General features: G+C 32.0%; 2 protein-coding genes, 1 long non-coding RNA gene and 1 other non-coding gene across 5 annotated transcripts in view; 1 reads left to right on the plus strand and 3 right to left on the minus strand.

The window, feature by feature from the left end:
• LOC107623574 lies at positions 7-2,356 on the plus strand. 2 transcript variants are annotated; one of them, XR_002355035.1, is made up of 5 exons: positions 7-633; positions 739-951; positions 1,232-1,382; positions 1,622-1,709; positions 1,796-2,356. It is a non-coding gene; the product is annotated as an uncharacterized LOC107623574 (transcript). The 2 variants fall into 2 exon arrangements; XR_002355036.1 differs by having other exon boundaries at positions 859-951; positions 1,796-2,254.
• On the minus strand, positions 5,855-6,422 carry LOC107623576. The gene is made up of 3 exons (XR_001616513.2): positions 6,360-6,422; positions 6,178-6,289; positions 5,855-6,091 (listed from the first exon to the last, which is right to left on the minus strand). It is a non-coding gene; the product is annotated as an uncharacterized LOC107623576 (long non-coding RNA).
• Positions 10,206-10,667, minus strand: LOC107620022 (pathogenesis-related protein PRB1-3-like). The gene has a single exon (XM_016322248.1). It carries the CDS (start codon positions 10,665-10,667, stop codon positions 10,206-10,208), a length of 462 nt encoding a protein of 153 aa, XP_016177734.1.
• The window catches only part of LOC107622220 (pathogenesis-related protein PRB1-3-like), a 20,095-nt gene continuing 18,675 nt past the window's right edge, over positions 12,683-14,102 (minus strand). The window contains exon 2 of the mRNA XM_021112943.1: positions 12,683-12,721. Coding sequence (XP_020968602.1) covers positions 12,705-12,721 — 17 coding nt within the window. The 3' untranslated portion in view covers positions 12,683-12,704. The remainder of the gene's footprint in view (positions 12,722-14,102) is intronic.

Below are 14,102 nucleotides of genomic sequence, written 5' to 3' on the forward strand. Positions count from 1 at the left end.
ATATATATAATAAACTTTTATTATTATTATTATTATTATTATTTTCTTTTTGGCTCCTAAAAGACAAGCACAACCTATAATGTCCCTCACGTGGTTCTCTTTATGTTCCTACTTGATTTTGATTCTTGATGCATTGTGTGTAAGCCTTTTAGCTCAATTTTGTTAACAAGAGCATCCATAGTGAGGGACAAAAAGGCATATCTACGAGTTAGTTATTAGATATACAAAAGTAGAAAATTTAAAGCTAAGGCACTGAGTTTTCTTCTTTCTTTATTAATAGGTGATGCTTCAATTCTTCCTTATGTCTCTGTATCCTTATTTATCTTAAATGTTCTCTCCTTTATTAATTATTTAGTAGTTCTGTGAAGACAGCTTACCTCTCCAAATTTATGTGAAGACAGAAAGTTATGAGAAGACAGCTTACCTCTCCAAATTTTCTGGATATGAATTGTAGCTGAACTATATATATATAGTAACACCATCCCATCCACTTTACACTACCCAATCCTCATTCATCTTTCTTCACTTCACTCAAACTCATACCATAGCCACAACTAATTACTTTCAGAATGGCAAAATCTTCCTTTTTACTTCCATGCTTGATTCTCTTATTCCTCGTAGCCTCTGAAACTGGTATTCTCTTCTCTCTATTTTTTATTTTCTTCTTCATTGTATCTGTTATATAATTTTTTTTTCTTTCTTTCTTCTATTCATCCATTTATATTGGTTATTGTTCAGAGTATGGGCAGCACCTCTTAGTCTATGAGTTTCATAGAAATGGATCACTGCATGACTTCCTTAACCCAACTTTTTGAGTTTCCATGAGCTTCAGATAATGTGTATGTCAACTTGTCACAGGATAATCTTGAAAGAGCAAATGGACAGATATTCAATGTGGGAAACCCAGACAATGAAGTATCCGTGAAGGAACTAGTTGAGCTTATGATACAGGTGAGTTTTAACACATGCATTAGTTAGTTTATTCCTGTCTAATGAAATAAAAGCTTTTGCTCATTCTCGAGAAAAAAAACCAGCACTGTGGACTCTATATAATATTGATATTTGTAATTTGTCTACAGATTTAAGCATTCTTACCATTCTCCTTTTCCATAGAGCTTGTTCATTAACAGTTAAAATTTTTAGTTTCTAGACTTGTATCTTTTGTTCTTGGCTCTCAAGATGCTTGATTGACTTCTCTAATTAGGGGATCCATTTTCCAAAACTCTTGTAGGTTGCCACAATTGCTTGGTTGGAAGCTGATTCTGTGTGTGGCAGTCACTCTGTTGCAATCCCTTTAGTGCTTGTATTGCCTTATCTTTTCCGTCTAAACCAATGTCTCCGTCAGTACAAAGATACCGGGGAGAAAACTTGTCTTTTGAATGGTAAGAGCTATTTATTGCCTTAAATCGTGCTGTCTTTTTGTTTCCTTGCTAATTTTGAAGCTTTTGCTGTTGTAGACTCTAATTTTGCAATTTTATATTCTGAATCTGAATTCTAAAATTAGAGATATGTGATTATTAAATTTTCTACTGCTAGCTTTGCTGAATTGTTGCTGAGTAGTGAAAATTCTGCATTTGATTTGGCCTGAATCTAATCATGAACTATTTCTTTACATGGAAAGATTGGAAGATTAGGTGGTGGAGGATCAGATTATAAACCTTTTGTGCAGCATGTAGGAATTCCATCAATTGATATAGCCTTTGGAGGAGGTACATAACACATTAATTTAATCACTAAGATTCGGATGCGTTAATAATACTCTCTCTGCGTTAATAATATTGACTCTTTGTGCCAGAATTTCTTGTGCCAAAAAAGGAAGCATCAGTGAGAATTTCCTTGTGCCAGAATTTCTTGTATATCAAGAATGTTGTTGTATCATCAAACTTAACTCCTTGAGGCACCAAATTTAAGAGAACAGGATTTTCTCTAGTTGATGATTTGCTGCATTAGCTCCAACAATGCGAACCTGGTTGCGACTCAACAAAAGACTGGCTGTAATTTTCTCAGCTAGCTTGAAAACTAAAGGGAAGAACTTGTATATTGCAATGCTGATGTGGAGTTTAACTTGAAGTGGCCACACAACCACAAGGAGATCCAGGAGGTGTATTTGTCAATGGCTCTGAGCAAGTCACCATCATGCAATCTAAAAGGAATAGGATCAATATAAAATCTTGTTTGTTTAAATTGTTGAAAATGAAGGAACTAGTAGTGTCAATGAGTAATGTAAATAGTTATAGTTCTGTCAATGGTTTATTTTTTTGGGTATCTTTTTATTGAGATAGTGAGATATCGGCCAATGATGTTGAAAAATAACATCCAATTTTATAGGTATCATATAATGAATATTATGTTTATCTATATGATTTTTGGCCTCTTTTTTTTTTCAATTTACAGTGTGTTTGATGGAGGAAATTTAAAAAATAAACCTAAAGTATTCATTTTGCAATGGAAAAATTTTTAAAAAAATTTCTATTTTACTTTACCGACGGATTTACAGACGGATTTTCTGTCTGTAATCATAGTGTGAGATAATTTTCCAAGGTTCAAATTACAGACGAAAAATCCGTCGGAAAATTCGTCTGTAATTACAGACGGAAAATCCGTCTGAAAATCTGTCTGTAATTACAGACGAAAAATCCGTCGGAAAGTTTGTCGCCTTTGGGAAATGGATAGAAAATTTACAGAGGGAAAATCCGTCGGTAACTGGTAAAAATCCGTCTGTAATTTTCCGACGGAAAAAAAATCCGTCGGCAAATAATTTCTGACGGGGATTTTACAGAGGGACAAAATCCGTCGGTAATTTCGTCGGTAACCAAAAATCCGTCTGTAATAAAGACTAAATTCGTCTGTAAATCTGTCTGTATTAATCCATTTTCTAGTTGTGGTATGTTTTATTTAACGGTATTATATATGTCAGACACAATATACACAGAATTAAACACCTAAATATTTACCTTCACTTCATCAAATATTTTTTGCAAGGACCACTTGCCCATACTTGTTATAAACCCACATCCAAATTTGTCCCTGTACCTTCGATCCCATTGATGCAACTCCTAATATTTTAACAGAACCAATGAAATTACTTTTGGGTCTCTTCCAAAAATATGAAACACGTATCAAAATTTGTTTATATAATTGTAGAGAACCTTTTTACTTTTTAAATTTTTTCATATGCAAGATTAAGACAGCACAAGCACTTAGTGTATCTAATAACAGGTTAAAGGAGAAGAAATTAAATTGTCCTTTTGATAACAAGGTTAAGTCTTTTTCTATTAATAACAAACTGAGTAAATTGAGTATATATAGAGCGAGCTACTAGTCCAAGGATCAGCTTTAAATATATTTTGTAGCATGATAGAAGTTTCGTAAGAACAATAATCAAATGATAACAACACTATTCTTATTCATGTTTATATAATTGTAGCTATTCACTGAGATTCCTACATGAAGACAAGTATGTGGATTTATGTATGTTTCTTCTGCACATGTTCTCTTACATTATATTTGATGTTATTTAGGATCTTTCATTTGCCTTTATTAAATATTTATTTTTCTTCTTGTTTTTCATCCATTGAGAGATTCAATCAATTGATAATAAATTAACAAGAAGATAGAATAAGCAATAAAATTAATTAAGCAAATAACTTTCATCAGATTTAATGATGTCTAATCAAAACATAAATATCATGATAAGGTTCTCATACAATAATTGAGCACAAAACCCTCTCTCTAGAATGTCATCATATAATAGTTGAAAATTTCAAGCTCAGAAGCAGAACATAGATGCTATTAGCATACAAAGAGTATAATGGAGATCAACATGAACACCTTAGCATTTCTTTATCTGATTTATACACACACCTAAGTCCCTCTTTTTTAATGATTCCAATTCCAAAAATGGGAAGCACGATCCATGACCAATTGACCATTCCTCTAATAACGATAATGATCCTTTTTTTTATATTTCGCCTAATTTAGAGTGTTAGTAACTAGTTCACTACTGTTTCGAATTAAAATTTGACTTGATGAGAATGTTAATAACTTAGAAGTTCTGATCCTGATATATAGTATATAGCTAGTTATTAGTACTGAAGTTAAGTCATTTCTAACTTTATGGAAGAACTCTAATAAAGCAGGGTATGAAGACAATCGGTGCACATGATTCGGCTGAAATTAAGCTGAGCTAAACCTTAAGGCTCTCAATTGATAATGTAAGTGTGTAACAGAGTCCCAGGAAAAGGATGGTTGGGAACCTTATTTCAAACAGTTTCATCCATAATATTATGTCAAAAATGGAATTAAACATTATTGAAACTGAATTAATCAAATAACTTTTTTCATTTATTTACTCTAACTATCAATTTCAATACAAAGCACACAATAAATAAAAAAAGTAGTACCTTCAAATCTCTAACTCTAAATAGTAACATTTAACCCCAATTAATAGAAGATATAGACAAATTCTGAATCAAAATAACCTGAATCAAAATTATGAACCAAGAATGAAAACAAGAAAGAAAGATCAATGTGAAAGAACGAACCAGTGACAGGAGAGGCCGCGATAGCTCAGATTGGCACACGGGGGAGGAGCGTGTAAGTGTTTCTCGCACAATCGAGGAGATGGGAAACTTCGACGCTGGTGAGAGAAGGACGGAGGGCAGCCGCGTGACTCCACAACCACACAGAGGCGCAGGGTGGGTCGGAGATTAGGGATTTTACCCACCATGGATGAGGAAGTATGGATTTTAGACACTGTGCAGGAGACTCGAAAGCTCGATACCGGAGAGAGGAGGATGGATCAGTGACGCACAGTGGAGCAGTAGTGCCAAGGTTTGTGCGCTACCAATCTCACTTCGCCAGTTTCTGCAATATTGGGAAAAATGATTGGTTATGAGATTAGGATTAGTGCCTTAATTTACTTCAAAAATTGATTAGTTATATTACTTTGATTTGCACTCATCTTAAACTACTCATTATTTGGTATGCTTGCTTAGCTTATTTCTACTCATATGAGATTGGTCGTTAGATGAAATAATAAAAATGCAACTTATCATCAATTTGTAAATAAATTTTCTACTCTTCTAAAAATGGTGCTATTTTAGAACTCACTCTCAAGGCTGCATCATTTGAACTATTTATTTTTAACTACTTTGTATGAGAATTGGTGAGTAATCTACTATTTCTTTTTTCGAAAAAGAGGTCATAAAGATTAAGATAAACGTGGCACTTAACTATGTATATAAATTATTACTATTGTCAATTCTACTACTTTTATTATATGAAGTTTTGTCTCACAACTAGAAAATGGATTAATACAGACAGATTTACACACAGATTTAGTCTTTATTACAGACGGATTTTTGGTTACCGACGGATTTTATCCCTCTGTAAAAGCCCCGTCGGAAATTATTTACCGACGGATTTTTTTCCGTCGGAAAATTACCGATGGATTTTTATCAGTTATCGACGGATTTTCCCTCTGTAAATTTTCCATCCATTTCCCGAAGAGGACGGATTTTCTGACGGATTTTTCGTCTGTAATTACAGACAGATTTTCAGACGGATTTTTCGTTTGTAATTACAGACGGATTTTTTGACAGATTTTCCGTCTGTAATTTAAACTTTGGAAAATCATCTCACACTCTGATTACAGATAGAAAATTCGTCTGTAAATCCGTCAATAAGGTAAAATAATATTTTTTTAGATTTTTCTACTACAAAATAAACCTGTTTTCATACAAAATAAATATAAATTTAATAAATATAATTTTTTATCTATTTTGTATTCGAATATTTATAATATTTCAAAAAATAAACAAACAAGTTAATATAATTCAAAACATAAACAAAGTGTATTAATACATCAACTATAATATTAAGTAACAACCATACATCAAAGTGTGTTGATACATCAACTATAATTCATCACAAATAAATATTTAATTAAAAGAGCATGTAGTCAAATCTTATGGAATAAGAAATCTCTTAGCGTGTATATTTGCCACTGACTAAGATACACTTCATGATAATATGCTCCACTTGAGAGAAATTTATAACACTCTTTTCATCTAAGGCCTTTGTGAGTTCTCTGCAAAATAAATGAATATAGATAATAATTAAAAAAAGAATAAAAGGATGATGAATCTCAGAAGATAGAGATATGGATATACATACAGGTGTGGAGTCTCTAATGGATCCATTGAGATGAGCATGCAACTTCACCTTTGGTTTCCAGGCCATGCACCAAGGTCACCAATGACTTTGTTATAACAGCTGAAAAATCATCCTGCATGATTGCACAATTCTCTTAGAATGACATTTGCAGAGAAAAGCATCATTTTGACCTATCTTAGTACCTGCACTTCTGACATATCTACCCCATCTGCATACTGATGATCTTAGTACCATTTTTAACATGACTTTTTTTATACTTTTTAAATAGTTAAATTGAAACCTAATTCTGAGAAGTTGAAACAGCAAAGCAAAATGGACCATTAGTTTGAATAATAATGAATAATCAATCCAAGGGGAAGAGGAGCCATGTGTCATGAATGCACCAAATAACAAATCCTCACATGTTTCCCACAGCCACCTTTGTGACTGCAAGGAAAGTGGCAAACATAACAATAAGGAGACGTATGCATATGCCATGAATTAGGATTTGTAGGTCACCTCTCTCATTGAGACACATATAGAGTAGTAGTAAATAGCACTAACCTGTTGCCAAAAGAAGCATGCAACTTAGTGATGATGGCTTCCTCTTCAATAGAGATATTTCCTCTTTTGAGATCTGCAACTCTTACCACATCTTAGTAACCCTTCATGAAGAAGAAGAAGAATAAGAGCCTGATGATAAAACAAATGATTGTGGTATATTTCAGTTGTGGATACAGTTCTGTGCCATTCACAAGACTCAGTAGGTGTGATCTCTCTTTATGAAAACAGAATATACGAAAAGCTGTTCAAAGTTGGCAGGATAAGAAGTACCTGCGAAACAAAATAATTTGCACAATTTTTAGTTGGATTTTACTTTTTTATGATCAAAGAATATCATTAAGATGGAGAGAAGAAAACATACAAGAAAAAGGGGTAATAAAAATATTTATCTATGAAGTGTAAATTTTCAATCTATTAACATGTTTGAGAAAGGTTAGTTCTCAAAAAGGATCATGAGTTATACACCAAATAAATAAATAAAGATCACATTAACTGATTTAAATGGTTATTAGTAACTACTCTTCAACTACCCACTTCACTTCACTGCAGATGAAAAGGTTTCCTTGGAGTAGGTTCTCGATTCTCCACTGACTGCAATCTCTATTTGAGATGAAATACTTCATACTGTGTGTACAAAAAGAAAGTGATGTTATGAATGATACAGCTAAGGCTAGTAATTAATACAAATATTTATATTTATACCTGTAGTTGGAATGCCCTGGCTCTTTCTCCAGCAATCACACCTCTGGTTGAGTGCAGCTCCTACAACAAAAACTCAATCAGGTGATTACAACATTATTGTATAAAATGATTGATCCAAGTGCTTTTTCAATCAAAGTGTGTTAATGTTATGTACCTTTTGTGTATCATCTAAAACAGCCTTGAGGAAGGCCACATCATGTTCGAGCCGTACATTATCCGAATGGACCATGCTTGATAGGTTGTTAGCCTCTTCTTGTGCTAACTCTAAACTAGTTCAAGCATTGAATTAGAAGTTTTCTTTTCATTTCTCTATATCTAAGTAGAAACTTCATATCCCTGTCAGTCTTAACATGAGATGATTTTTCATGCCGTCTAGAATCTTGATGCTTAATTGACAAAGGTGACAAGAAGCAGCAACATAGTCACAATCAATTTGAAGTCAAAGTATTACCTTCAATTTTCTTGATCAGCTCTTCTTCTGAGACGGGTGATTTCTCAAGCTTCTTCCCAATTTTAGTTTCCCCTTTCACACACATAAATCTATTCCTAATTTCTCCTGAAGAATGAGGCTAACCCCAAAGAGACAACAACAACAACAGAAAGTCAGAAATAGACAAAACAACAAACATGTAGAATGCATATTAACAAAGTCCATTTCAAAATATACCCAATCTGATTCAATTCAATGCTCAACAAATTGGAGTTCCTTCACATAAAGCTTGCCATCTCTGTGTCTGTAACAAAACCCTAAATTGTTTTCAGAACAGAACATATACAATGGCAAGAGAATCAATGTTATCGAAAGGGACGACGGAGCCTACCTGAATCAACGACGACGATGCTGACGAGCTTCAATGAGCAGCGACAGAAAACGGTGTCGAGAGGGTGGCAAAATTCATCGGCGTCGAAGCTGAAAGAGAGAGACTGGTGAATGGGTGTGACGGAGAGATTGGGAAAGGGGTGTGATGGAGCTCCGGGCAGTGGCGGTGCAACAGCGAGAGGTGCCACCGATGAAGGATTTGGAGGGCATGGCCGCATGGGTGAGGAGCCCGCGAAGGATGGTGTTTGAGAAATGAAGAGAGGAACGAGAATTAAACATTTATTTTAATATTTTCGACGGAAAATTTTAAATTACAGACGGATTTTTCCGTCTGTAATAATTTAATAAAATGTTGCGTTCTTGTTTATTTAATTACAGACGGATTTTTCGTCTGTAACCATTTTCCACGGAAAAAATTAATTTTTTTGACAGAATTATCGACGGATTTTTTTCCGTCTGTAATTTATACTAATTCATTTTTTTATTTTCCGACAAAAAATTTCTCTGAAATTCCGTCTGTATTTCCGTGGGATAAAATCCGTCGGAAATATCCGTCTGTAATAACTAGTTTTCTAGTAGTGTCTGATCACTTCTTTCAGAGGAGGGCAATGTTCAGTCAGTCATCAGTATTTTCTGTTGGATAAGACGAAACAGCAAGGATAAAACGAGAACCTCTAATCAGTTGAGTATAATGTTTAGGAGACAGATCTCAAGCATTTGTATTCATACATTTTGGAATAATTGAGTTTTTAAACTTATACATGCTAGGATTGTGTGGGAATTTCGTGATGATCTGGAAAAGACTTCATCTTTATTTGAGCTAGCAATTCAGGCTACCTCTAAAAACTGGTATAAATTTTGATTAATGATAAATTAAGATATAAAATAAGTCAAGTGGGTCTCATGCATTATTATTATTATTATCTCATGTCATCATTATATTGTTTGAATATATACTAGAAATGGACACAAAATTTGCTGGCAATGGGTGGGTGAATAGTGATGAGATAATTTAGAGGTTGCAATTCCGTGATTGTTTGTGGTTAGGGTCTTAATGTCATGGCAGGTAGTTATCTATTGTATGGATAGTTTATTTAGGTATTCTGATGTAACTACTCAATTCATGTATATGCTAATTAAATTAATTCTTTCATTTGTAAACCTTTAATATAATAGTACATTTGCTGTTGTAACTTGCAACAATAATAAGGTGCAGATAAATTCACTTGGCTATTGGTCTATGTTGTATTGAATTTTGTTAAAGCTTCCAATTTTATTCGAAGCCTAAAATAATTTGGTCTATCTTGATACAAAATCGAATACTTAATATTACAAAGAATATGAATTAACTTCCATGACTTAATTACAACATTTTTTGTTCATATTTATAGACCAATAAATCATACCAATAAAAGTCAAATATTCATGAATTACAATTATAATGTACTAAAAAAAGTCTAAAAATTTAAGTGTAGAAACCCTCGCGTTAAATACATAAATAGTTAATTCTGATAAGGTGGTATAATAAATCATATGTCTTATAATAATACCATTTTAATCAATTTAAAAGTATAATGTAGTTTATCCAATTTATAATTAGAGTTGTCAATTCATCAATTTTCATTAATAGTACACAATTTTTTTATATCATCTCCTTAAATTCATATACATTTCACTTGGTTTAATAGAAATATAAATTTTAGCAATATGCTAAATTCTTTCCAAAATTAACGACGTACTTCAAAAAAATATATAATTTTTTAAGTATTAATACTTTTCGCAATGTATCTTACATATATAACTATACAGATAAACAAATAAATAATTATAAAAAAAATAACATAAGTCCATTACAAAGTTAGTTAAATGTTTTAAAGAGTAGTTACAACAACCAAACATTTTTAAAGGTGTATAGCAAAAAATGAACAGAAAAATTGATGCATATAACATCGGTTGTAATTAACTAGAAAGGACGATGACCTTGAAGGTTTCCTTTAGGATTATAAAGACAAATAGTAACGGTGCATTTGGCAACGACGCCTGGTGTATCTGGGCATTTAGCATTAGCGCATCCAACATGAGTAGTTTCTCTCCAAACAACTTGAGTGTATTCTTCACAGTTACCACCAATACACGAGTTGGATTTATGGTCGTAGTACTTTTTCTGTGTCACCCACCACGCTACCGCTTTTGCTGCTGTAACGTGTTCAGCGGATGCATACTTCCACATCAGATTCTCACCGTAGATAGGGGACTTGGATGGCGGTGGTTTTCCCCAGCAGATTTCCAGGTATTCATTCACCAACTCTTGAGCTTTTTTTTTTAGTTTCACATCCCACTTCAGCGGAGGAACCCCAACCATTGCTCGTGCAGTGTTGTGGCCTCTCAAATACTCTTCTGGAGGCTCAACCTCATTAGCTACCATAGCTACTATGCACAATGGCAATAATATGCTTGCAAAACTTATTATTATTACCATCTTCCTAATTTTCATTTTGTTGTTCTCTGCCAATGCTTGCCAAATATTAATCTATAATAATATTGTAATGAATAATGGCTATATATGTACAATCTATGTATATATATCATATAGTTGCCTTTTGATGTACTTCAATACATATATGTATTGATTTAATTACTAGATGATCAAGAAAGAAATATAAATTATTAATTATCAATTAGAGAAGTATAATGATTATATTGATAGTTCTTAAATCTGATCTTTCATAATAATTTGGGGTCAAATTAAAAAAAGTTTGTAAATGCCTTAATTAAATAATGATGCAGGAACAAGAAGAAATAGTAGATTAAGTATATTAATTAGTTATTAATTATAATAAGAGAATACAAATTTTATATTGTTTAGGATATATAGTAATTTTTGTGTTATATATTAATTTTACATTACGTAAATTTTAAAGATTTTTTCTTTTCTATTAGTATAAATAATTCATGTGCTCTTTGATTTTGAAGTGAAGGTAAATTAAATATTATATAAATTTATTGTTTATTTTATTTTAAATTTTCTTAGGAGTAAGAAGTCCAGTTTATATCTAAAATATGTTGTCATAATAATAAAAGTATTAATTTCGCTAAAATTAGTGATTCAAACGGTATTTTGGAATTAATAATTAAACATAATTTCTCTACAAAAATAACCATTTGTATTGCTAAAATTATATCATATATGTGTGGTGTAACTTGATATAAATGTTTGATTTAAAACCCCCCGCTCTTTAACTTGATATACATGTTTAAGAGATATTGATCATTAGGCGTAGTTAACAAGTCAAAACTTATGCATATATGTATAATGTCATAGATCTCAATATTTATTATAGAATATTATATTTTTATTATTTTTAGGGAGTCACTTAGATAAAGACGTCTAAAATATCTTTTTTTAAGATATTTTTTAATAATTAAAATTTAACATATATAATCAATTAAATCATATTATTTTTGTTAAAATTAAGTCAGACAAATTAATTTGACAAAAAAAAAGGTGAATCAAATCTTGAACCGATCTAAATTAATATTATTATTTATAAAAAATAACTACAATATCCTTATTATAGAAAATGACTAAAATACTCTTATTTTATATATATTTTAATTTTGGAAATTCTAAATTCTAATCGTACGACGATACAAAAATAAAGGGTTAGCATTTAAAATTCTCAAAATTAATATATATAATAGAAATATTTTAGTCATTTTTTTATAATAGAATTTTGTAATCATTTTCTATAAAAAATAATATTAATTTAGACCAGTTCAAGATTTGATTCACCATTTTTTCGGTCAAATCAATTTGTCTAGCCTAATTTTAACAAAAATAACACGATTTAATTAATTATGTGTTAAATTTTAATTACTAAAAAACATCTTTAAAAAAAATATTTTATGCGTCTTTATTTAAGTGGTTCCCTTATTTCTATTCTCTTAGGTAGCGTTTGGTGGAGAGACAGAGATTAAAAGACTGAGACTGAGAGACAGAGACTAAGAGACAGAGACAGAAATAAATCTCAGTATTCTGTTTGGTGCAAAGTGGGAGACAGAAACTAAAACAAGAATGAAACTCTAATTTAATTTTTACAAAAGGTAAAATCGGAATTAATTAATTGAAATGAGCGTATTTTAGGTATAAAATGTTATTAAAGTTTCAGTCTCTGTCTCTAAAAATTTCAGTCCCCTGTGTCCTCACTTTTTGGAGGTACTGAAATACTGAAATTTTAAAGACAGAAACAGAAATTTTAGTACCAGTATTTGAGCGAACAAACATAATACTGAGTTTCAGTCTCCAAATCTCTGTTCCAATACCTCAAAACAAACGCTATCTTAGTATCTATATTTATATCATTCTAAATAACTTAAATACACACAAACAATTTTTCTAATATTCTCTCTTACTTTTCTGACATAGCCAATTTTATTATAATAATAAAAGTAGTTTAATTAACTAGTAAGGACGTACACCAGCAACGTTTCCTGCGGGACTATAAAGACAACCAACAAGGGTGCATTTTTTTTGGCAGTAATCGCACTTAACTCTAGCACGCCCAACATGAGTAGTTTCACTCCAAACAACTTGAGTGTATTCTTTACACTTACCACCAATACACGAGTTGGATTTATGGTTGTAGTACTCTTTCTGTGCCACGCCCATCTCGCTACCGCTTTTGCTGCTATAATGTGTTCAGCAGATCCAAACTTTAGCGAGTAAATTCTCATAGTGGTCTTCGAGATTGACGTCGTGCATCAAAATCGTCTTTGAAATTCCAATTGCACTAATTACATCCTGAGATTGGAAAAATTGCACCAAAGTAGTCCCTGATCCGTTTTCCGTTAACGATGCGCTGACGTGGCTTGATGACATGGACTTTTGGTGACAGGTATCACTTCATGGTTTGGACACGTGTAACGGTACGATGACGTGTTGGTCAATGACACGTGGCATGCTACGTGAATGGATATGCCACGTGTCACAATGCTATTTTGCCACGTGTCAGATTATGCCACGTGTTGTAATGCTATTTGTCCACGTGTCATCCACTATGTCATCGTTACATGTGCACCAAATTAGTCTCTTACTTTGCATCAAATGACTCATTTTAGTCCCTGAAATTGAATATCGTACACCAAATTAGTCCTTTCATCAATTTTTTCCCCAGCAGATTCCGAAACATTCATTCACCAGCTCTTGAGCCTTTTTTTCTAGTTTCACATCCCACTTCAGTGGAGGAACCCCAACACTTGCTCGTGCAGTGTTGTGGCCTCTCAAATACTCTACCGAAGGCTCTGCCTCATTCGATACCATAACTACTATGCACAATGGCAATAATATGCTTGCAAAACTTATTATTATTATTACCATCTTCATAATTCTCATTTTATTGTTCTCTGCCAATTCTCATTTTAGTGGAGAAGTGTTTTGGGTTGGATTATTATAATATTGTAATGAATAATGGCTATATATGTATAGTTGCCTTTTGATGTACTTGAATACATGTATTGATTTAATTACTAGATGATCAAGAAAGAAATATAAAACATTAATTATCAATTAGAGCAGTATAATGATTATATATAATTGATGATTCTTGACTCTGATCTTTCATAATAACTTGAGGTCAAATTAAAAAAGATTGTAAATGCCTTAATCAAATAATAGTGATGCAGGAACAAGGAGAAACAAGAGATTAAGTATATTAATTAGTTAATTATAATAAAAATTTTAATTTCCTATGTACTCAATAAATATGACTATTTTTTTTGGAAATATTAAATTTATCATATATTAATTATGTATTGTGTCAAATTAATGATATATAGGATTTGTTATATTTTAAATATAGGG

This window comes from Arachis ipaensis, chromosome B10 (genome assembly GCF_000816755.2).
Source record: "Arachis ipaensis cultivar K30076 chromosome B10, Araip1.1, whole genome shotgun sequence".
NCBI classification, from domain to species: Eukaryota; Viridiplantae; Streptophyta; class Magnoliopsida; order Fabales; family Fabaceae; genus Arachis; species Arachis ipaensis.